The 22,398-nt window shown below is 38.5% G+C and overlaps 1 protein-coding gene across 1 annotated transcript in view; it reads left to right on the top strand.

Annotated features, from left to right (window-relative positions):
- Window positions 1–6,493: 6,493 nt before the first annotated feature.
- LOC135712159 (WD repeat and FYVE domain-containing protein 3-like) overlaps window positions 6,494–22,398 on the top strand; it is an 89,593-nt gene continuing 73,688 nt past the window's right edge. The window contains exons 1-5 of the mRNA XM_065235124.1: window positions 6,494–6,796; window positions 6,859–6,964; window positions 15,508–15,698; window positions 15,763–16,066; window positions 16,148–16,777. Of these exons, the coding sequence (XP_065091196.1) occupies window positions 6,699–6,796; window positions 6,859–6,964; window positions 15,508–15,698; window positions 15,763–16,066; window positions 16,148–16,777 (1,329 nt within the window). The 5' untranslated portion in view covers window positions 6,494–6,698. The remainder of the gene's footprint in view (window positions 6,797–6,858; window positions 6,965–15,507; window positions 15,699–15,762; window positions 16,067–16,147; window positions 16,778–22,398) is intronic.

Here is a 22,398-nt window from a genome sequence, read left to right as displayed (position 1 = left end):
AATGTTATTGAAAACAAATTATATGGGGAAATCACGAAAATTTCATTGTTAAGATACTTAACAACCCTCCTTTTTTATTGTAAATTTTCCATTTACCATGAAATTTACTGTTTTGTACAACATAAATCAAGGTAAATTTATTGTAGACGTAACAATATCAATCATTGTTAAAACAATAATTTTCGTCTTATTTTATTTTTTTTTCCTTTGGGTTTTTTTTTCGTCGATCTTGTTTTCCGTGCTGAGCACCAATGCTACCGACGTGCCAGGAAGGCAGCTCCCACACCTGGACCCTACCTATCGACCCATCAACTCATGAACCGGGGACCAACGGCTTTACTTCCCATCCGAAGGAAGGCGTGATCAGAGATGTTATGCCTCAGAACATCCCGGCGGCGCCGACTGGTATTGAACCCAAGCCTGCTGGGGTGAGAGGTAATCACGCTTACCACTACACCACCGGCGCCGTTATTTTCGTCTTATTGTTACATTGTTTTTAATGTGTTTTTGTTGTTATTTTTTTTCGGGCTCCGATGTCTTCATTGTCTGCTTAAAAAGTCAAAATGAAGACATCGCTATAAATGATGTAAAAGTAGTTAACATATTTGAAAATACACGCTTCACTTATAACAAGTTTAGTGTTGTAATTAATTGAAGTCGATGTCGATACGTATAAATGTTTGTTATGTGCGAAAAAAGTAAATGTAAGGTTTGATCGGTGCTCGATAGTTCCCGCGATTAATGTGTTGAGATGCTTCAAATGTGGAGAATTTGGAGAGATGCTCTAGGTGCAGCCAACAACACAAAACGTCGGAGTGTACGAGTGGACGTCAACCATGCCGCATTTAGCTCGGAATGTTTGCTCTCTAAAAGACTTTTTGATCAGAAAGAAGCAGCTTGCGTTTCAATAAATAGCAGCCAAGTTCCAGGAATGTGAATCAATTCGATTGTTTGTATTTTAATATTGTGGGGTTGTCAACAAACTACGTAGAATTACGGCTGATTGTTGAGCAAAAACGTCCTCTTTAAGTTTTATTATCTGCAACTCATATTGTAGAAACTGAAGCTTTTGATCAGAATAGTATACCGGGATATATTGTTGCTGCTTGTTTATCACATTCTAGACACACTGGTGATGTTGCTATTTACGTCAAAGAATTAGTTCAATTCAATCTTTGTACCAACGAAGTAATTGATGGTAACTGGTTCTTGGGCATAACAGTTGCACGTGGCATGAAGATGGGTAATTATGGTGTTTTGTATCATTCTCCCAGTTCTAGTGACCAGCGTTTTGTTGAAGTTTTAAAGAACTGGCTCGAAACATTCCTTGATTCTAGTAAATTAAATATATTAGCTGCTGATTTTAATATTAATTGGCGTGATAACTGTAATTCGAATCATTTGAAGAGTTTAGTTGATTTTTTTTTCAATTTGATGTATCGGTAGATGAATATATGCTTTTTTTCAGGCACAGTAGAACATTAATTGACCATGTTTATTCCAATTTTGATTCAATTTGTTCAGTTACGGATACTAATTTGAAAATAACCTTAGTGATTAGAAAATATCAATAACAACGATGAATTAGTAAAATTGAAGTGCTGGAGGAAATATTCGAAACAGGCTGCTTCGAATCTTGTTGAGAGGAGCGTGGATTTTCCATTTGCGGCCGGTAACTTAGATGAATCTATAGCTGTTATTAATAACGCTTTGAAAACGTGTACCAATCAACTAGTTGAGCAAAAGTTTGTTTCTTAGAAAAACTCGAACAGCTGGTACAATTTGGATATATTGCGTCTTAAACGGAAAAGGGACAAATGATACAAAAAGTTTTGTAGATCAAATAATAACAATCATTGAAATAGGTACACAATCGCTCGTAATAAGTATTCACAATCGATAAAGAAAACTCGTTGTGAATATGTTCAAAATCAATCAATCTTCCGATCAGCATCAAAACAACAGCAAAGAGTTATGGAAAATTTTGAAATCTTTATTAAAACCTAGTAATTGCAAACCGCGGTCCATAACTTTTAATGGCACATTAGAACAGTCAGAACAAGTAATTGCATCTAAATTTAATGATTATTTTGTCAATCAATTGAATTGGTCGATAAAACTGACGAAATAAAATAGCCAGTTAAAAGTAGTTGTAGATTTGAAGGTTTTCACCCAATTACATTAGATGAACTTAGAGTTATTTGTTTTTCATTACGAAAATCGGCTGGAGTAGATAATGTTAATGCTAGAGTTATTCAAGATTGCATTCATGTCATTGGACACATCTTGCTGGACCTTATTAATAAATCATTGCAAACTGGACATGTGCCACAAATTTGGAAGGAATCCTTAGTGGTTCCTATTCAAAAAGTTGCTGGAACGGTTAAAACTGAAGAGTTTCGTCCCTTGAAGGCCAGCTGTTAGAGTATTTAAATAGTAATAGTTTATTAATCGGGAAGGTCATTCTTGTGAAACCGCGTTGAATTTGGTATTAGCGAAGTGGAAAAATAACTTGGAGTGTAAAGATACGATTGTTGCTGTTTTTTTGGATCTCAAACGCGCTTTTGAATCAATTTCTAGGCCCTTATTGTTAAGATCAATTAAGCGCTTTGGAATTACGAGTACTGCATATAAATGGTTTGAAAGCTATTTGTCTGACTGAACACAACGGACTGTTTTTAATGATTATGTTTCCAGTCCCGTGGGGAATAATCTTGGAGTGCCCCATGTAAGTGTATTAAGGCCCCTGTTATTTATTATGTATATTAATTAATGACTTGCGACGTGTTTTACAAATTTGCGACATTAATCTTTTTGCAGATGATACTTTGTTATTAATTGCAGCTAACGATTTAGATGATGCCGTTTTACACTTGAATGAAGATTTTCGTTCTCTAAGTAGATGGTTGAAGGATAAGCATTTGAAATTGAATACAAGTAAAACTAAATTTATGGTAACTTCGCGGAATTAATTAAATGAGAACGTCTCTGTTGTAATTGTTGATGACACTATTGATCGCGTTCGGGAGATTAAATATCTTGGCTTGATTATTGATGACAAACTTAAGTTAAATTCTGACATTGACAATGTCATCAAGAAAATTGCCAAGAAGTATAGAATTCTATGTCGACTGAAAAACGATTTAACTATTGCCAGTAAAATACAGCTATACAAATCAATCGTCGCTCCTCATCTAGACTTTTACCCTTCCATTTTATTTCTGGCCAATGAAACACACATATCGAGATTACAGCGCGTGCAGAGTAAAATAATGCGGTTGAAATGATGTAATAGATGTAATAGATTCACTTCCTCAACTTTAATGCTAGACGCCTTACAATAGTTGTCGGTGAAGCAAAGAATTGTATATTTGACTATGGTGTTCAGAAAGTGACTTTCATAGATATAATACTAGAAAAGCGGTTGAAATAAGAACACCACATTTCTTGATTTGTGCTTCACAAAATTCATTATATTTTAAAGGAATAAATGTTTTTAATTCGATGTCTAGACATATCAAACGTTCAGCAAAACTTACATAATTTAAAAGACACTACATTCCACACGTTAAAACTGTCTTTTGGACAGTTATCCAGTGATTTTTTCTATGAATTGACAAGTTATGTATCTTGACGAAGTTATCTCTAACTGATTATTTTGTATGGATAGCTGTAATAACGACTTTTTTTTAAATAATTATTGTAGCACTGCAAAAACAATTTTTTTATGCCACGGATGATGGATTTTTCATATTTGATTTAATAGTAGTAGATTAATTAAAAAAGTAGTCTACAAAGGTTTGAGCCTCGCGCGCGTATTACGGATATAGAGGACTGTATCTAAAATAAGATAAAAAAAAAATGCAATTTTGAAGCTTATTTGGAAGATACCTTGAGTTAGTAGTAAGTTTTCTGGCAAATGTTGGGGGTTCGTGAGCATTCCTGACATTGCTGAAAATTATGATAGCATCAGATTGCGGAGTTTCTAGTGTAAAGGGTGCCTTGTTGATTTTTCATTAACTCCTGATTGCTTGTAATACTTATGAATATTTTAGGTGGACAAAAAGGCGAACTAAGAGGTAGATGCCTGAGCTTTTCCACATTTATATCGCTGTGAAGCAACTGTAAACTCTATAGGGAATTTATATCTGTAACTGAAACCAATTCGATTTTGTTTGCAAGCCTGGTTAAATTGTCATATTTAATTATCTAAAAGATAAATCGTCCAGCTCAAACCTTTGCAGGGGTAAGAGGTGGGACCATCATCATCATCATCATCATCATCAGAGGTAATCACGCTTACCACGACATCACCGGTGCCGCTAATTTTATGAATCAATAAATACTTTTCGTTGAAATCAGATCACATTTCAGAAGAGTTTACACGCTTCGAAAACTTCATGTAATTTTAAGTCTCCTAAGACCGACACACGTATTTTTCAGCTGAAAAATAATGAAAAAATGCAATGAATCAAATGTGGACAATGACTTTAAACGTCCATGATTCTTGGTTCAAAACTTATTCAGAAAAAATCGACAGGTCCTACTAGATCCTGATAAAGTAAATTTCAATTACCAGATGCTAATGTCGGTTTACCTGAAAGAGGTTTAATCCGTGAAAAATCGACATTCATTGTCATTGTTTACGTATGGTGACATATACCAGGGGCCTGGCTGGCGGCCATGTTTTTGATGCTTTCATCTGCTCTTGTCTTTCTGCTTACAACACGATTTGCGTCCCCTTCCTTCAGGTATACGTCAGGCGGGCCGTATTTAAATAAGGCCCGTCATCTTGCCTACTGTCAAACGTATAGGATTGATATGGAGTTGCCAGACCCCTGACTTATACGAGTGTCAATTTTGACATAAAATTGAGTCATAATAGACGCGAAATTCAGCTCAAACGTACTTTCAAACTTTTAAGTCTCGGAGTACTTAATTTTACATGACATGTTTGTTAACGTCTCATCCTTTATGTCAAAGATGGATTCCGTCACGTGTAAGATTAGGTATTTCTAAGGCTCTGAACCATTTGGTGGATTATTTTAACTTTTGGTTAAAATTTGACAGATGGAAAGTTATCCGAGCGTGGTTACTTCTGACAAACAAGCAGTTAAATTTTGACAACATTGGCTAAGTTCTTCTCGAAAACCGGTCGATCGACAGTACAGGGATTTTCGAACATAGAAAATAACTTTCGAAATGTCACTTTTAACCACGAGTTAAATTTAATTCGTGGTTAAAAGTTACATTTCGAAATTTATTGTCTATGTTCGAAGATCCCCGTGCTGTCGATCGACCGGTTTTCGAGCCAAGGTTGTCAAAATTTAACTTCTTGTCTATCAGAAATAACCATGCTCGGTTAGCAGGGTTAATCGATAACTTTTCATCTGTCAAATTTTAACCAAAAGTTAAAATAATCCACCAAATGGTTCAGAGCCTAAGTGTGCAGCGACACCTCTTCTAGTTGTTTGCTTTCAACGCGGCAACGGCAAAAGCGAACGAACTTCAAACAATTGAGCAAGCACCGCAACAATGAGTTGCTATCGAAAAACAGACTATCGCGCGACTCGCACAGAAAAAAACACCCAGCAGCATGTTTCGACAGCTATGAGTGAGCTGGCTGGAATACTTTTAATTTTATCCTATTATTTTTTTTATATTAATTTGATAACTATTACCTATTGAAAACGCACTCAAATCAGCAATTTTTTTTCTTTTATAAAGCCTACGCACATACATCGATTAGTGGCGTGTTGCGGAAAATCTGACAGCTAGGCATTAGGCTCAGCAGTAATTTTGCAGTAACAGTATGCTAATAACACACGGGGAAAAAATCCGATCTCCGAAATGAGAAAAATGACTCATGATTTCATGAACACAGCGTAGTTTCATGTTATGAAAATACACCATGAATAATATTCATGATATCATGAGCAACTTTTGCGTAACGCAGCAAACATTCCCAAAATCATGGATCATCAGAGTTGAAATCATGAACTAAATTCATGGGTTGAACTGTTAACCAAAAAATGTAAAAAGAATAAAATAAAGCATCAGACTGGATTCGAACCAAGAACCTTGAGATCACTAAACCCATACTTTGACCACTAGACTATCAGTACTTGTGTAAGATAGAAGGCAAAAGGGGTATATCAGATACCTATGAAGTGCGGATTATGAACACGGTTTGCCGAGTTCGTGTAACGCTTGTAGCGGTCTTGATTCCTCTGCATTATGAAATCATGAATTTCCATCCCGAAATCATGAATCATTGTTACGATTCATGGGATGGCAAATTTCATGAAAATGGAATCGGATTTGTTTCCGTGCATGAATCACTGTGGCCCTATGATAGATTGTTTCCAGGTAAAATTAAGATGTTGTTAAACAGACAAAAATGAACCATCCAGATCTTCTGGATTAAAACAAAAGTATTCAACAAGCTCGGTAATTATCCTTTTTACAATATAAGACTGATAAACGGATGATTTTAACTTAAGATTTGCAAATAGTGGGCTTGTTAATACTTGGGGCTTTGAAGGTTGCAATTAAATTTATCACCGAAATATATACAGGAAAGCCATTGATCAATTTGCCCACCCACTACAATTACAATATTAATTCTTATTTTCTTACAGCGTCAATTAAAATATAAAGTAGCTACAAGTTTCGATAGTAGAAAGTACTATCACAGCATGAAAAAATCACCCAAGGTCCTCTCTCTACAAATGGAACAGGAATTAGGGGCCAAACCAATTCTAATCGATTCCTGTCGATCAAATTTGGAGAACAAGTATAGTTCATCTGTTATAATTACTAATTGTGCTTTATTTAATTCCAATAATTTCCTGTTAGGATAAATGATAACGATCAGGGAGACGATATGGATGATGATGATGAGGAGTTGTCGGCAACTCCTGACAACCAAACGCTTTTGAGGTTACTCGAAGAAAAGGAGAAGGTATTGTCTTAGACTAATGCTCAAGTTCGTAGTCGGCATTTCAAACTAAACATAAAGGTGGCAATAAGTGAGGGAGAGTGGACACACTTGATCCCTTGTTTTAATTGTTGAGAAAGACCTCAACGGAAAAATCATAATTTTATGCAGTTTATGTACAGGCTCTTAGCGAAATATCTTATGTTTGTTTTTATCAATTACCATCACAAACAATTCGACAGTGAGCATGGATAAGGGGGTAACTCCCACGGTCGAATCTCTTTGTTGATTTTTCTTTCGTTAATAACTTGCTTGGATTAACATTTCCAATTTCAGAAAATTGTTTCCCTTAATTGTAGCATTTTGAAGAGAAAATCGATTAAGGCTCTGAAGCATTAGGTGGATTTTTTAACTTTTGACAGATGGAAAGTTATCGATAAACCCTGCTATCCGAGCTTGGTTATTTCTGACAGACAAGAAGTTAAATTTTGACAACCGTTGCTGAGTTATTCTCGAAGACCGGTCGATCGACAGCTCAGGGATTTTCGAACATAGAGAATAACTTTGAAATGTCACTTTTAACCACGAGTTAAATTTAACTCGGCAAATGGTTCACAGCCTAAGAGAATCGATCATCGCAGTTAGGCCCTCACTGTCGAATTACTAGCGCTTCCAATTACGTTTATATAATGTCTGGGCCAATAGGCAGCTTGCTGGTGTTAGAAGCAAAAGTATTGTAAACATTGCTGAAGACTCAACCAAACAAACATTGCAAGCTGAATAAAAGCCTATTCAGGCGAAAATATGCTAATTCAGCTAAAACATAGCATATTTAGTTTTTAATCTGCTCAAATTGTTTTTTGGGAAGTGACGCCGTCACTCTACAAAACATCCCATACTGCGAACAGATAGAATTACGTCACTGCCAACAACTGTTTCGTGTAAAAGGTAAACATTGCAAAGAAATACAAACACCACTAAACATTTGCACATACCACTAACACCAATAAGCACATCGGCTCATACCTTATATAAAGGACATTGTAGCGCTTCTAACCAAGTGTAGATGAATTGCGTTTGTTTTGGAAATCTTCATTGTCACGTACGAGTGATCGGGAGATGAACCAGCGTCTGGCTGAAAATCTCCTCAATAAGACAACCAAACAACCAACCAAGTACGAAAGAAATTAACAAAAGATTGCATTATATCTCGACGAATGCGCTGCTGTTGATATTCATCAACGCTTGAATATCCAAAACAACATTATCAAAATCGGAAACGATCCTCTACACTAACTTACTTGAAAGTATCCTTTGAGTTTCACGGACATTGTTCAAGACTTCATTGAGTCGATAGATCTTCAAAATCTTAACTCCAGAATTGTTTGGTGAGCATTGAATATCTCATTGATACAATTATTTGATTCGCACGTTGGCATGAGACTTGAGCATGAGGCTTGAGCTTTAAGGATTATTAAAGATTTTCAGAACATTATTCAAGACTATATAGAACCTGTAGAACTGATGGCATGACAACCCTGCCGTGTGTAGACATAAACATCACGTGCCATTTTTTCTATTATCTTTTGTGCTCTACCTGCAATAAACTTCAGTTGAATTTGTTCTCTTTACCTAATCGGTGGTGTTTTATTTCGCTGCGCCATACACTCCAATAGGTTATGGGCCCAGTGTTAGCCATTTTGTTTTTCCGTGCGCGTTAGTACATGCCTAAAAATAAAAGCTTGGTATTTTTCGCGAGTGAGTCGGAAATTTGCTAGTGAAAATGGAGAGAACGGGCATTGTTAAGTTAAACAATGAGAACTATGATTCGTGGAAGCTCGAGGTGGAATTTCTGCTCGTTAGAGAGGGTCTATGGAAGTACGTCTCGCCGGGTGTGAAGCCGGAACTGGCTGCTAACGGTGCGAATGCGGCTGAGCTGACTGCTTGGGATGAAGCAGATCAAAAAGCGCGTGCGACTATCGGATTGTTGATGACTCGGAGTCAACACGGCCATATTCGGAACACTACAACCGCAAAGGCTGTGTGGGACAACCTGAAGAAGCAACACGAGAAGAAGACGCTGACTTCCAAGGTTCAACTTCTGAAGCGGATTTGTGACCTTCAGTACCACGAGAGAGATGATATCGTTGAGCACCTGCAGCAGTTCGAAGATTTATTTGAGAAGCTTGCGAATGCGGGAACCAAGTTAGAGAACGATTTGCAAGTGGTTCTCGTTTTCCGAAGCCTGCCTAGTTCGTTCGATGCTCTCACAACGACGCTGGAAAATCGTTCGGATGAGGAATTGACTTTGGAGCTGGTCAAAGGCAAGATTATCAACGAAGTTCTCAAGCGGAAGGAATCAACACCAGCAGATGCAGTTGTAATGAAAACGGAAGGAATAAAGAAGAACATAGTGTGCCACCATTGTAAAAAAGTGGGACATAAGAAGCGATTCTGTAGACTTCTGGCGAAGCAGAATCAAGAAGAAAACGTCCGAAGCTCCGGTGAATCCGATCGTAAAGTGGCGAGGGCGAAGTTTACAAAATCGGAAGAGGACAGTTTCTTGTTTTGCGTGAGTGCTAGTTCGGTAAACGGGTGGATTATTGATTCGGGCGCGAGTTCACATATGTGCGCTAATCAAGATTATTTCCAAACGTTGGACAGACCGCGCGCGAACACTCCGAAGTCAGTTACAGTAGCTGACGGGAAGAACGCCGAAGTGAAAGGAGTCGGAAATTGCGAACTGCTGTGCTATGGTGAAGATGCGACACAGAAGAAGATTGTGTTGAGTGAAGTATTGTACGTTCCGAATCTCGACATGAACCTTGTGTCAGTGAGCAAGTTGGTGCAGAAGGGAGCAAAAGTCACGTTCGGCGAAACGGGATGCATAGTAGCAAGCGGAGATCGAGTTGCTACAGTTGCACCTAGAAACAAGGGCCTCTACCATTTGCGAATGGTGGAACGAGCGAATGCATCGTCGGAGCAGAATTGTGTAAAACATTGTATCCACGAGTGGCACCGAAAACTGGGACACCGAGATGTGCAGGCAATTCGAATCCTCGAGAGTAAGCAATTGGCAACAGGAATAAAGGTAGGTAGCTGTTCACACAATTTTACCTGTGAGCCTTGCCTGCAAGGAAAAATGGCTCGCTTCCCGTTTCCCAGAAAGGCTAAAATAAAATCGAAAAGCGTACTTGATCTGGTGCACAGTGACTTGTGTGGTCCTATGAACACAATCACTCCAGGTGGGCATAAATATTTCTTGACGCTAATCGATGATTTCAGTCGGTACACTACGCTGTATTTCCTGCACAAGAAGTCAGAAACAGTTGACGCAATCAAGAACTTCGTGCAGTGTATGAAGACACAATTTGGAAAATCACCAAGAATTATAAGATCGGATCAAGGCGGCGAGTACCGTGCTATCGAGCTGATCAAGTTTTTGAGAGAAGAAGGTATATTGCAGCAGTTTACAACTGCCTACACCCCGCAGCAGAACGGCGTCGCCGAGCGGAAAAACCGTTCGCTGGTTGAAATGGCGCGCTGCATGCTAATCGATGCTGGCATGCACTATCGCTACTGGGCGGAAGCTGTCAATACGGCAAATTTCCTTCAGAATATGCTACCTACTAAATCAATCAAGTTAACGCCATTCGAAGTGTGGCACGGCAAGAAACCAGATTTCGGAAAGGTGCAAGTTTTCGGAGTGGAGGCGTATGTTTTCGTACCTAAAGAAAAGCGTACCAAACTCGATTCGAAGGCGGTGAAGATGATCTTTATCGGGTATTCATCGCAACATAAGGCGTGGCGATTCGCAGACACGAGCAATAACAAAATTGTTTTTAGTCGTGATGCAAAATTCCTTCCTCCGAGAGAAGCGAAGGGTTCGAGCAGTGGAAATCAGTTCGAAAACGACGTGTTTTTGGAGCTATCACCACTTTCATGCGTATCCGGGAATGTCGAATGCCAGCCGTATAATGCACCAGGAGGAGGAATTGTATCGGATGAAGAAGAGGAAGATTTCTTAGGATTTGAGGATGACTCGGAATCCACCACGTATGAAGATGCTCACGATAACGACGAACTTTCGGAGGAATACTACAGTGATTCGGTTCAGGAGGAGCTTAGTGAAGTTGAGGATGAGCAATCCAACGGAGAAGTGCGACGTTCTATGCGAATGAACAAGGGTGTTCCGCCGGAACGTTTTGCGGCCTGCGGTAAGTTTGTCTGTCTACAATCGAACGAGCCGCGTAGTTACAAGGAAGCTATAACCGGTGCTGAAAGTGAGCAGTGGATGGCCGCTATGAAGGACGAGTTGAAATCGCTTCACGACAACAACACTTGGGATCTCGTCAAGCTACCACCGGGGAAGAAGCCCATAGGATGCCGGTGGATATACAAGAAAAAGCTGGATGAACAAGGAAGAATCACCAGGTACAAGGCGAGGCTAGTAGCCCAAGGCTATTCGCAAAGATTCGGCCTGGACTACGACGAGATATTCGCGCCAGTTGCAAAGCAAGTTACGCTACGCACATTGTTGACCATCGCAAGTCGTCGTGATATGGAGGTAAAACACGTAGATATTAAAACGGCTTACTTGAACAGTGACCTGGAGGAAACCGTTTTCATGAAGGTACCACCAGGCGTGGAAGGTGATGAGGTTTGTTTGCTTCGCAAAAGTTTATACGGATTGAAGCAGTCGGCCCGCATGTGGAACCGTAAGCTGGATGAGACTCTAAAGCGGATGGGGTTCAAACCTTCGGAAGCTGATCCATGCCTTTATGTTCGTTATGGGAAGAATAAGAAGAAGAAGAAGAAGAAGACGTATATATTGGTGTACGTCGATGATATGTTGATCAGTACGTGCAGCCAGGAGGAGTATGAAGAAATTCTGGATGTGTTGAGCAGCAAGTTTCAGTTGACAACCTTAGGAGATGTGAAAAATTTCTTGGGGATTCAAGTTACCAAATCTGAGAAAGGATTCTGTTTGAATCAGAAGATTTACATCGACAAGATGGCTGCAAGATTTGGATTGGAAGATGCTAAAGGATCGCGCATACCAATGGATCCGGGATATGTTCAGCAGAAGGAGGAGGCGGAAAGGCTACCGACTAATGATAAATATCAGAGTCTTGTTGGCGGTCTGCTTTATCTATCCGTCAATACACGACCCGACATTGGAATCACCGCTTCAATACTTGGACGCTGCGTCAGCAAACCAACGATTACAGACTGGACAGAAGCAAAAAGGACTCTACGCTATCTGAAAGCAACTAGTGGTCTGCAACTGGAACTGGGAGGTAAAGTTGGAGGACTGGAAGGTTATGCCGATGCCGACTGGGCCGGAAACGTTGCTGACAGGAAGTCAAACTCTGGATACCTGTTTCGCCTTGGTGGTGGTCTTATATCGTGGTGCGCAAGGAAGCAGCCTTGTGTGGCACTATCTTCAACCGAGGCGGAATACATATCACTGGCCGAATGCTGCCAGGAGTTACTGTGGCTGCAGAAATTAATGCGAGATTTTGATGAACCGATGGAAAAGCCTGTATGCATCTTTGAGGACAACCAGAGTTGCATCAAACTACTCAGCCAACCCAGCGGAAAACGTTCGAAACACGTAGATACTAAATTCCATTTTGTAAAGGACCTTTTCGAACACAATCAAATTGATGTTACCTACACGCAAACCAAAAATCTATTACAATGAATGTTAGTTCCAGTTCCTATCATCCTCTGTTCATGAACATCGCAACGAATGTTAGCAATTGACCATGCAGGCGATGTAATGGTTTTTTGTCTTTTTTATTTCGTGTTCCATCTACGCTTTCGACTATACCAGTAAACTTTTAGAACGACGCACATTGTAGAACATTGTAGAACGACGCACACACTTGTCACGAATCTCTCCAGCAGAAAAAGCATACGAAGTCGAGCATTTTTATTTCGTCTTCCATCTACGCTTTCGACTATACCAGTAAGCTTGTAGAACAACGACGCACATTGTAGAACATTGTAGAACGACGCACACACTTGTCTCGAATCTCTCCAGCAGAAAAAGCATACGAAGTCGAGCATGCGAGAAAATGAGCGCTTCATCTTTGCTTTTAGGCTGACCATATTCAGAAGCATGGAGAGAGCAGTGGAGAAAGCACAGGTCTGATAGTCGCAACGTCCGTGGTTCGAGTCCAGTCGGCAACCTTTTTTCTCTTTTTTTCGACATAATTAATTTCACTCACTAATACAACTCCACATTTTTCGGTCTCCAATTTTCTTACATCGGACCGCAGCTAGGTATATCGCATCCTCGGTTCATGCGGTCTCCACTTACATCCTCTGATGATGAATCCCACATAATTGTAAGCGAATCTTACATCCACCGGTTGGGTGTACTGTTCATCCGAAGATATGCTTGCGGATATCCTGACCAAGCCGTTAAATCGTGTAAAGTTGGAGATGCTGCGAGAAAGGATTGGTCTTCGATCAGCTCGTGATGAGGAGGAGTGATGGCATGACAACCCTGCCGTGTGTAGACATAAACATCACGTGCCATTTTTTCTATTATCTTTTGTGCTCTACCTGCAATAAACTTCAGTTGAATTTGTTCTCTTTACCTAATCGGTGGTGTTTTATTTCGCTGCGCCATACACTCCAATAAGAACATCAAGATCTTTAACTCCAGAATAGGTTGGAGAGCATTACATATATTATTGTATTATTCTCATATAATCATGAAGCATTACAAAGTTCTTATGATGTGTTGAATAAGTCGGGATCGTGCGTATCAAACCACATTGACCCTATAGAACATCAAGATCTTAACTCTAGGACATTTTGAAGACCCTAACCGACTTCTGAATCTCAAAATCATGTTCAATTCACAAGTACATCTAATACAAATCTTGTGAAATAATTCAGAATAAGCAAGAAAATCTTTTTGCCTACCACCATGTATGTAGATTCCCCATAGCTTTGAGAGGGAGTTTACAAGCAAGGTTTTGCGCGGCGTCCCATAACATGGGCTGTGGTAAATCAATCTGGGATCTTTTACCACCAGTAGAAGTGCAACTAACTTTACCAAAAACACTATAAATAATTCACACCCGCATATGCACTATTCGACGAACGTGATACGCAAAAAAATCCACACAATTTCCACTTTTCACTCAATTTATTCTAGCTCAAGGTGTGGTTAACCGACTTTGGGGCTTGCACCGCCATTTGACGATGAAATATCTCCCCGAAATTATTTACGAACACGCTAAGCAGATAGGACATAACCACACCATAGCCACTAGATCCAAAAAATATTATGCCATAGAGTGCAATAAGGGGGTCACCTCGTCAGCACCTCGCTAGGTGTGTAGGAGGCCAGCGCAGGCGCAGGTGAGATGAAAAACATGATTTATTAAAAAATATTTTTCCCATAAGACCCATATACTCGGGTACAACCAGAAAGGGGTACAACTAACAGAGCATGAAAGCTCGTAAAGGACATATCAAACTCACCTCGCCTTGCCTTGCAGATCACCTTTTATAGGTATCACGACATTAAAACAGTTGAGAGTGATTATAGGAGTACATTACCCGAGCAAAGTCTGAGATCAAATTTTGATGTTGTGATTTCGCTGATAATGATTGCTCAGGTTGCTGTCGTTTTGCTCGTTTTAACGGTTAAAATATCAAAATTGAGAGCAAAGAAAATCTTCCTGTGACATCACATTGAAAACTATTTCTGCTATCAGTGAGAGTAAACTGAAAACTCAATTTGATATCAATTTTTCCTGTTGATAACAAAATAAGTATTCAATTTGATGTTTTGCTAAGGCAATTAAAACAAACCCGCAACAACATATTTTGAAGAGCAAATGTACAGCAAAATGAAAACAAAATTTATCAATTGCATAAACTGAAATCAAATTGATGCTGGAATTTGCTCGGGTAGTGTGTTAATATTGGTTTACTGGTTATTGGTACTGGTTACAATAAAAAAAAAACATCCATACATAAGTAGTACAATTACTGGGCACTGTGTTGGTTATGCTTATGGTACATGAGCTTTGCGATAGGGGTAACTTTGATGGGTATGTGATTTCAAAATATAATTGGACATCACAATATCTACTCAAAATATCGTTTTTTACGTGGTTTCTCGAAATAACACGGTTTTTCTTACGTGTTTTTTTTTTTGCGCGGTACGTATCCCCGCGCAAACAAAGAGTTCGGTGTATATCGGAATTTATGCTTGTGCTCAGTATTAGGGACACCATATCGCTAAAGTCACCAAAGTTGTTATTTTTTAGATATTTTCCGTACATCAAAAAGATCATAATTGGAATACGGCGAAGCGACTTTTTCAGCATAATGACCGTCGGCGAAATTATCATTGGTGAAATAACCGTCGGTGAAATGACACAGCCCCTCAAACGATATGAGCTCCTGAAATTGGATGGGCAAGGGCCAAGCCCAAGATGGTTGGCATTAATAGCTGAGAGCTTCCGGCTCGAAATTTTTATCTGGATCTAAATAACGTTTACCATAGTTACAACAACAGTGTTTCATTTTTACAGATATCGCATATTTTTCGATGTGTAAGAATACAAGGATTGGACACATTCGATGGTTTGCTTCTATTCGGTAGAGAACACTGCTACATTATTGATGGGTTTACTTTAATGAAAAATCGTGAAATCCGTGACATCGATTCGGTACCATCCGGAAGCTACGAGCCCATTCTACCAAATTCAGGCAACGGAAGAATGTGCGGAAAGCATTAATATTTCTATTACCTATACTCATATATATCTAACTGATCTATATTTTAGCTCCCATGAACTAAGACAGAATTCAAAATTTGCTTATGAGGAAATAAGAGAAGTACATAAAAGAAGATATCTCCTTCAACCAATTGCATTAGAGGTGTTCTCCGGTGATGGCCGAAATTTTTTGCTGAGCTTCCCAAGAAAAGTTAGGAATAAAGTTTATCAAAGACTTATGTCTGTCGCCACCTCTATTTCCGACAATGCACAACAATCGGTGGCAGGTCAAAGCCGATCGGCTAATGTGGAACAGTCTTCTGGAATTTTCAGTAGCTTAATAGGAGAAACGTCCGTTACTCAACGGTGGGTGGTAAGTTTCGTAAATTGTTTTCCTTCACCTAATTAATTTACATTTATAAATAACACATAAATAAATTACTGTTAATTACAGCGTGGTGAAATATCAAATTTTCAGTATTTGATGCATTTGAATACCCTGGCAGGTCGTTCCTATAACGACTTGATGCAATACCCTGTGTTTCCATGGATTCTTGCTGATTATGACTCAGAAAGGCTGGATATGACCAATCCCAAGTCATTTCGCGATTTCTCTAAGCCCATGGGTGCCCAATCTAAGAGTCGTTTGGAACAGTTTGAGAAAAGATTTAAAGAGTGGGATGATCCACATGGAGAGACTCCACCCTATTTTTACGGAACGCATTACAGCTCGGCAATGATTGTATGTTCATATTTGGTGCGCCTGGAACCATTCACACAACACTTTTTGCGCCTACAAGGAGGACACTTTGATCTAGCCGATCGGATGTTTCACAGCATTAAAGAGGCATGGCATTCCGCTTCCCAACACAACATGGCTGATGTCAAGGAGCTTATACCCGAGTTCTTTTATCTGCCAGAGTTTTTGATCAACGATAATAACTTTGATTTTGGAGTTAAGCAGAATGGAGACATTTTGAACCACATCGTGCTACCCCCTTGGGCCAAAAATGATCCTAGGGAATTCATAAGAATCCATCGTGATGCTTTGGAAAGTGATTACGTTAGCCGAAATTTAAATCTGGTAAGTACAGCACAAGCGTCTGATAGTCGTTGGCATATCTCCAAATGATCAGTTCCACGCCAACTGACGTATCGATTTTATTTTTCCCTCTCTGAATTCCATGAAAAATCGAGTTTTGATGATCTTCTACTCAGTAAGCAAAAACGGCAGCCACCAAGCTAGCCGAGCTCCTCATTTTAAATATTGGGACCTTATTTTGTGAAGTTCTTAAGAATACTGATTGAAATATAATGTAAACAAATAAAAGTTAAGAATCTCATCCGAATAAAATGATTCCAAATGCTACGGATTAATAGAAATTAAGTTTAAATAGATAAAAGTAGAAAAAAAGAACAATCTCACCAAATCAGTCCAAGTGAATCCTTTGCAAGTAGCTCTGTCACGTTTGGTGTAGCAGTTCCGATCATAGACCCGCCTTACGGGGATCGAATGTTGAATGTAGTCGATTGATCCAAGTGTAAGTGGCAACTTGTATCTCCTTGACGCGAACACGAAGCGACCGCTCATAAAATCATACAACGCATAAATAAACTGAAATTAACAACTATCACTCGCGATGCCACAAATTTCTGAACCGGGAGCACAAGCGAAGAAAAAAACAAACAACGTAGATAGCGACATCTCTTCTGATGCTTGTAAACATTTTCTTTCTCGATTCTAAAACTTCCCGGAAAGCGAGAAAACCACCAATCACACACGTATAACCGTCCGGGAGGCAGAGTGTCAGCGCTAATCTGGCAAAATCAGCCAAAATTTATGAAGCGAACGCACGCACAAAACAGAGAGAAAACTTAAAACACAACCTATCCAAAGGGATTCGAAACTGAACGTTAATTTTTCACAGAGGACAGTACCAGTTGATGGCACGGATTTTTATTTTTAATTACCTTCAGTCCTACTTTAAAATGTATTAATTACTTTAAGTACTTTTGCTTACATTCCAACTTCGAACCAACGGTTCTTTGTATTGCGTGCTCCTCGGTTGTAACGGTGCATGCCACTCCCCATTCAGAACTTAATTAACCAAAAACGCAAATTTATGACCGCAAAACGTTGTTTTTGGTGATTTATCATGCAATAATTGTTACTGTCATGCATTTGCTATAAAAAAGTTTTTTTTATTATTAACTCTTTATTTATTACAAATTTAAAATAAATTACATTTCATTTTAACCTAGGTGCTCCAGTTACTACAGTAACTTACCAGCCTTAATTGTTATGATATATATCTAAGTGTTTTTACAATGTTCCTGCCTTGGCAATTCAGTATTTAAACAGGTTTTTTTTAAACCTGCATGTCAGTATAACAATTTACATCTTAAAACTAAGAACTAACACTAAATCTCATCAGAGTATAAAGGGAATTAATCATTGCAATTGAATATTGCAACGATTTTTGCCTGAAATTATTAATTATTTTGTTAGACATTTGTTCTAAAGTATCAACATTCGAAATTCTATGGTCCTCGGTAGTACTGTACCAGGGAGGCAACTTCAAAATCATATTTAGAACTTTGTTCTGAATCCTTTGAAGTGCTTTTTTCCTGGTAGTGCAACAGCTAGACCATATTGGCACAGCGTAAAGCATGGCCGGTCTAAACACTGGTTTAAATATTAGAAGTTTACTCGTCAGGCAATGTTTGGATTTCCTGTTTATAAGAGGATACAAACATTTTATGTATTTGTTACATTTGGCTTGAATGCCCTCAATGTGATCTTTAAAAGTTAATTTTTGGTCAAGTACTAACCCAAGATATTTCACTTGGTTTTACCAGGAAATTGGAACTCCGTTCATAGTGACTATGTGACAACTACTAGGTTTCAAAAAGGAAGCTCTAGGCTTATGTGGAAATATTATCAGATGAGTTTTGGAAGCGTTGGGAGAAATCTTTCCAGAGAAATCCATTTTTGTAAATAAGTAGAGAAAATATCTTAACTTTTCTGCAGTCTGCTGCAAATAACACGAAGACTTCTTCCTTTAGCGGAAATGCCTGTGTCATCAGTGAATAAAGATTTGTGGCAACCTTGAGGCAAATCAGGGAGGTTCGAAGTGAAAATGTGAAAATGTTATAAAATAGGCCCAAGAATGCTACCCTGAGGAACTCCTGCTCTAACAAGTAGTCGTTCAGATTTGGAATTTTGATAATTAACCTGTAGAGTTCTGTCAGTTAAATAATATTAATATTTATCAACATAAAATAAAACTTCCACTTCCTAATATTCTAACTATTGTTCAAACCGTTTCTTTTAATAATATAAATCCTGTTTCAATAATTTGTGTACCCAAATCGATTCGTTAATGATAGATTCAGTCAATAAAATCTTTGTGGGACAGTTATGCGTAGAATTTTAACATGGGACAATTAGGCTTGATGTTGTTTTTATACAAACCCAGAACAAATTATATGTTTTTCTATTTTCATTTCAAAGTCTACCTAAAAACTACTATTTTATGAACAAAAGTGAAAAACGTCCAAAAGTAACATGGGACTGATATGCGTAGAACGGCATAAATTATTACTTTTATTTATACATTAACTAACTATAGTTAGCCCCGTAACGTGGGTAGATCACCTTTTAGTGGTACGTTACGGGATGTAAGATCTACCACCGATTCCTAGTCCTGGCTACTTCAAACTAGGGGAACAGGAATTTTCAGTAATCAAAGGAACACATCTTATTCCTTGTTACTTTTTATGCCTTGTTGATAGTGATAAGTTCTCGGGTTGTCTGGACCGAGGATGATCTTGAAACAAGGAAAAAATTAGTTAGTTAGTCTTCACCTATGTGATTCCTAATCTTTTATTCGTTGTTCCCTAGTTTGAAGTGGTTAAGACTAGGGTTCTGATGCATGGACATTATCGGTGTCATTGTTTGTTTTTGTTGCTAAGGAATCCAGTTTTGATTGACAAAGGGGCGCGCCTTTTGAGGGTGTTGCAACACTCCGAAGGGTATAAATAGCGGGACCTTTCAATTAGAATCGATTCCTTGCGATGAAGGCAAGAATGAAAACTGTATGAAAACCGAATACTTCATCATTTCTCAATATTGATGGAGTAATACAACATGCACTAAACTAAGGACACGGGATATACTACAACAGATCAAATTACTGGTCGCAGTAGTGTTATGTCACGAACAAAAGATTAAAAAATCTATGATTAATGTTAAATTTTATTTAACATTACTGACTACTTCTATAGTTGAAGCAAAAGCTGCCTCAGTACCAAATTCGATTCAATTATAATAGACGACGATGTTCAGCTCTTGATACGTCTTTAAAATGTCCGTAGGAGTTAATATCAAAGAACACGCGATCCTGCCATGAAAGTTATCTGTAGGGATTTGCAAAAACAAATAAAAAAAAAAACGATTATCTGCCCTGAGGTACAAAACTTTTGAAAATAATGTTTCTAAATTAGACTCAAGTTCTAAACCCTTTTGGAAACTCACATTTTTTTTTAAACCTCAAAAGCCTATTCCAGCGCTATAGGTGGTAAAATATTGATCACTAATTCGAAAAAAAAACCTCATAAACTTGCTAAGCAATTTGAGAAGTTCCCATCATTGCAGTTTGGGTCTTATTAGTCCTATTGAGAATCATGTTGCTCTAGATTATCTAAATATTAACTCTCGGGAAAATATTTTTGATGATTCCTGGGAGACTGATTTGGACGAATTAAGATATATAACTAAACAAATTCAAAATGGAATTTTCTTTACCCTCATCAAAAAACTCCTAGAGAGTACCTTGTCTTTCTTGCGAGGGGGGCGACACATCTAAATCTCAATTTTGGATGCTCAAAAAATCTCACACTGCGAATCAATCTTCGAAAAATCTTCTTGCATTTCTCGCATCTACTTGCATCGCGCATCACCTTTTTGCAGGAAATCTTCAGAATCGTCATCAATCTTCTTTCTATCTACTAAGTGTGCGATCAGCTAGCTACAGCACAACACAATCTTTCCTGCAGCGTATATAGAGTCCGATGTTTCCATTTGGCATATTTTACTGATAAATGGAAAAATGCAAAAGTTGTTCTAATTTTGAAGCCGGATAAAAATCCAGCTGAAGCTTCTAGCTACCGTCCCATAAGTTTGCTTTCTTCAATAAGTAAACCTTTTAAAAAGATAATTTTAAATAGAATGATGCTTCACATCAATACGAACTCAATTTTTGCAGATGAGCAGTTTGGATTTCGCCATGGGCATTCAACTACTCATCAACTCTTAAGAGTTACCAAATTAATTCGTTCAAACATATCTGAAGGCTGCTCAACTGGAGTTGCTCTTCTAGACATAGAAAAAGCATGCGACAGTGTGTGGAATGAAGGTTTGATTGCTAAATTGAAAAAGTTTAATTTTCCACTCTATATTATGAAATTAGTTCAAAATTATTTAACTGACAGAACTCTGCAGGTAAATTTTAAAAATTCCGAATCTTAACGACTACCTGTTAGAGCAGGAGTTCCTCAGGGTCGAGGGGGGCGACACATCTAAATCATAATTCTAGATGCTCAAAAAATCCCACACTAGTGAATCAATCTTCGAAAAATCTTCTTTCATTTCTGGCATCTACTTGCATCGCGCATCATCTTTTTGCAGGAAATCTTCAGAATCGTTATCAATCTTCTTTTTGTCAACTCAGCGTGCGCGCAGCTAGCCACAGCAAAACACAATCTTTCCTGCATCGTAGATAGAGTCGTCCCCCTCGCTCAGGGTAGCATTTTTGGGCCTATATTGTATAACATTTTCACTTCGGACCGCCCTGATTTGCCTCAGGGTTGCCACAAATCTTTATTCGCTGATGGCACAGGCATTTCCGCTAAAGGAAGAAGTCTTTGTGTTATTTACAGCAGACTGCAGAAAAGTTTAGATATTTTATGTTCTTATTTACAAAAAATGGAAAATTTCTCCCAATGCTTCCAAAACTCATCTGATAATATTTCCACATAAGCCTAGAGCTTCCTTTTTGAAACCTAGTAGTAGTCACATAGTCACTATGAAAGGAGTTCCAATTTCCTGGTCAAACCAAGTGAAATATCGCACAGCCGAGCTCGGTAGAAAAAACTAAGTGTGTAGATAGATTAGAAGGAAAATAAATAAAACTACTTTATGACTCAAAGTGCAATGAATGAGCGTTAGCTTCGGGATCATTTCAGTGTTAGAGTTATGTTAGTTTTCATCCGTAATCAGCCTTGCCGGCCCCTCCAACATTAGTTGCAGGCAGTGGTTGTTAGATCATGCGGCAATGTAACTACTACTATTTTAGATGTATGATTCGTCAAGTTTATACAACTCAATGTTTCAATTGAGGCAAACTATCTATCTTGCAATTACAAAAGCAAACCTAAACTTACAATTCTAGATAGAGCTGGAATTAGGGCGAAACAGCTTCTGTAAACAATGATTCCTCTCGATGATTTCTTGGAAGCCATGGCTCTCCCTGGCAAATAGACATCACCATCGAGTAGGGGAAGACTTCGCCTACTCGATGGATGTGTTGCCTTATGTAGGCGTGGCTCGAATTCCTAGAAATCATCGAGAGAAGTCATTGTTTACAAAGGCTGTTACGCCCTAATTCCAGCTCTATCTAGAATTATATGCAAATGCAAAATGAA

The sequence above is a fragment of the Ochlerotatus camptorhynchus genome, unplaced genomic scaffold (assembly GCF_037179485.1).
Source record: "Ochlerotatus camptorhynchus isolate MF236.1 unplaced genomic scaffold, CSIRO-AGI_Acam_v1.1 ptg000459l, whole genome shotgun sequence".
In the NCBI taxonomy this organism is placed as follows: domain Eukaryota; kingdom Metazoa; phylum Arthropoda; class Insecta; order Diptera; family Culicidae; genus Ochlerotatus; species Ochlerotatus camptorhynchus.
This window is presented reverse-complemented; position numbering and strand designations above follow the sequence as displayed.